The following is a 3065-nucleotide window of genomic DNA, read 5'->3' as shown; positions in this document are numbered from 1 at the left end:
CAGGAACAGCTCCTCTGCACAGCACAGCAGGGCTGGGGGCTCTGACCGCAGCTGGCACACAGAGAGGAGAGAAGGAGAGAGGGTTTGGAGGCACTGAAGAGCACAACAACAGAGGGCAGCGTGTGGCAGGACACATCTGCAGGCTCTTGACACCGTGAGGCTCTGACAGCAGGGCCATGAAGGTGGGGTTGCCAGAGGGGTCTTCTACAGCTCACACATCTGATGGCTGATAGCATCTGTCAGGATGGATTTAATCTACATTTAATATGGAATATAATGTGCTATACACAATGGCATTTATAAAGTGCATTTCCAGAGGAAATCTGAGGCTTGGTTAGTCTGAAGAGGAAGGCTTTTTTAGTTTATGTGCTTTCCAAATCTTGCAGTGCAGTGGAAGCATGGATGGGATCTGTGAGCATGGACAGGGAGGAGATGTGAGGACATAGAACCATCTCCCAGCAAAGAAATAGGAAGGCAGCAGGGACTTGGGCAGGCAGTGAGAGGGAGCTGCTGCCACAAATGCTGTGAGAGGGAGGGCTCAGGCACCTCCCTGCAACCCTCTGCAGGGCAGGCGCCTTCCCTGGGACACCCCCTGTTCTCCTCTCCCACCAGCACAGCCTCTGTCCTCAAGCTCCCAATGTCCCTAGCATGAGCTGCCTCCTGTCAGGCAGAGCTGCAGCACAGGAGGGTCTGCTGAGTGTCCGTCTGTCCCTCCCTGGCCTTGCCTCCCCTGGCAGCAGCACGTTGGCATTCCTCCTGGCTTCTCCAGCTGGCCGTGCTGCTTCTGGTCTTGTTCCCAGGCTGGCTGGGGATGGGGGTTTCACATGCCCATGGCATGAGCCCTCGGTGTGCTTGAGTGGAGGGACAGGGTGAGGGGTGTGGAGATGGGCACTTTGAGCCTGGATTCCTCTGCTCTCAGCAGTGTTCAGGTTCCTTTCAGATGAACAACTGAGTCCAACTTTCCTGCAGCTCTCACAGGGCGGCTGAGACCAGCACTGATGGACAGATTGTCTGTCCTCACTAAAGGACACTCTGCACTGTAGGGACAGTCCCTTTTTCTCTGAGCAGACACAAAGTTTCCCTTCAAGTGCAGGGGGAATGCCCAGGATTTCTGTTTTAGAAAAACTCAGAAGTGTCCAGGTTCTATAGGCACTGGAACAGGCACCACAGGGAAGTGGTCACAGCACTAATGCTGTCAGAATTTATATATTTGGGCAACTCCCTCAGGCATATAGACTGATTTTTGGGTGGTCATGTACAAATTCAGGGGTGGGATCTGATGATCCTTGTCGAACACTTTCAAGTCAGGATATTCTATGATTCTATGACACTAGGAACATAGGAGCAGAATTACACTGTAGCTAAAAGACCGGCCAACATAGAGCAGCTGAGCCCAGAACTGATGGACTCCTCTCGGAAGAGCATTCTGCTCTAAAAATGCAGTATCTGTGACTCTGAAGATGTACAAGGTTTCACTTGGAGTGCAGCTGAATGCCCAGGATTTATGCCTTAGAAAGACTCATCAGGTGTGGTGGAGCAGCTGAACAAAGAGTAAAAATCAAATAAAGAAACAAATAAACAAATAAATCTCCACACGTCTGCTCTGTGAGGAACTTCGAGCAAAACTAGGGAAATCTCTGATATCAGGAGTGAAATGAATCTGAGACTGCCCCATGTTCCTACCATGTTGCTACCTTGAGCTGTAGTGCAGGACAGATTGTTCCATTGCTCACAGAAGAACACTCTTCTCCCAGAGAGACTCATTATCAGGTGGAAGTCAGTAAAGGGACCTTAAAAATAACTGCCTGCAAGAGGACAATCAATTGGTTTTAAATGAGAAAACTGAGTTTTCCTCCGATAAATCTGTTGTACATTACTACTATTCTTTCTCTTTGTGCAGGACCGCTTCACAGAAATAACAGATGTCCAACAGCAGCTCAGTCACTGAGTTCCTGCTCCTGGCATTTGCAGACACGCGCGAGCTGCAGCTCCTGCACTTCGCGCTCTTCCTGGGCATCTACCTGGCTGCCCTCCTGAGCAACGGCCTCATCCTCAGTGCCATAGCCTGCGACCACCGCCTCCACACCCCCATGTACTTCTTCCTCCTCAACCTCGCCCTCCTCGACCTGGGCTGCATCTCCACCACTCTGCCCAAAGCCATGGCCAATGCCCTCTGGGACACCAGGGTCATCACCTATGAAGCATGTGCTGCCCAACTCTTTCTCTTTGCTTTCTTTGTAGTAGCTGAGTATTGCCTCCTCACTGTCATGGCCTATGACCGCTACTTTGCCATCTGCAAGCCCCTGCACTACGGGAGCCTCCTGGACAGCAGAGCTTGTGCCCAGATGGCAGCAGCTGCCTGGGGCAGTGGCTTTCTCAATGCTGTCCTGCAAACGGCCAACACATTTTCCCTGCCCCTCTGCCATGGCAATGCTGTGGAGCAGTTCTTCTGTGAAATCCCCCAGATCCTCAAGCTCTCCTGCTCAGATGCTTACCTCAGGGAAGTTGGGGCACTTGTGTTTAGTTTTTATTCAGCCTTTGGTTGTTTTGTTTTCATTGTGGTGTCCTATGTGCAGATCTTCAGGGCAGTGCTGAGGATGCCCTCTGAGCAGGGCCAGCACAAAGTCTTTTCCACGTGCCTCCCTCACCTGGCTGTGGTCTCTCTGTTTGTCAGCACTGCCATGTTTGCCTATCTGAAACCTCCCTCCATCTCTTACCCATACCTGGACCTGGTGGTAGCATTTCTATACTCGGTGGTGCCTCCAGTATTGAATCCTCTCATCTACAGTATGAGGAACCAGGAGCTCAAGGAAGCCCTGTGGAGATTGATGACTTAATGTGTTTCAAGAGAATAAGTGCTCAGTCTGCTTCTGCAGATGAGTCTTAATGTCACTTATTATAGGAACAGCCTATATTCTGTTTCTTTGTGTTTGTGTGTGTGCATTTTATTAATGGATTTCCTTAGTTTTAGTTCGGTTAATGTTACCCACTAAAATGATATTGGTCATCCCAATTGCACTTCAGTATGTATTTTTCGAGTCTAGCTCAGCAACTGTACACAAAGA

At 50.1% G+C, this 3065-nt stretch overlaps 1 protein-coding gene across 1 annotated transcript; it reads left to right on the top strand.

Moving 5' to 3' along the window:
- Nucleotides 1–1913: 1913 nt before the first annotated feature.
- On the top strand, nt 1914–2837 carry LOC137847241 (olfactory receptor 14C36-like). The gene has a single exon (XM_068665528.1). The coding sequence runs from the start codon at nt 1923–1925 to the stop codon at nt 2835–2837; it is 915 nt and encodes a 304-aa protein (XP_068521629.1). The 5' UTR covers nt 1914–1922.
- Nucleotides 2838–3065: the final 228 nt, after the last annotated feature.

This window comes from Anas acuta, chromosome W, assembly GCF_963932015.1.
Source record: "Anas acuta chromosome W, bAnaAcu1.1, whole genome shotgun sequence".
Classification (NCBI taxonomy): Eukaryota; Metazoa; Chordata; class Aves; order Anseriformes; family Anatidae; genus Anas; species Anas acuta.
This window is presented reverse-complemented; position numbering and strand designations above follow the sequence as displayed.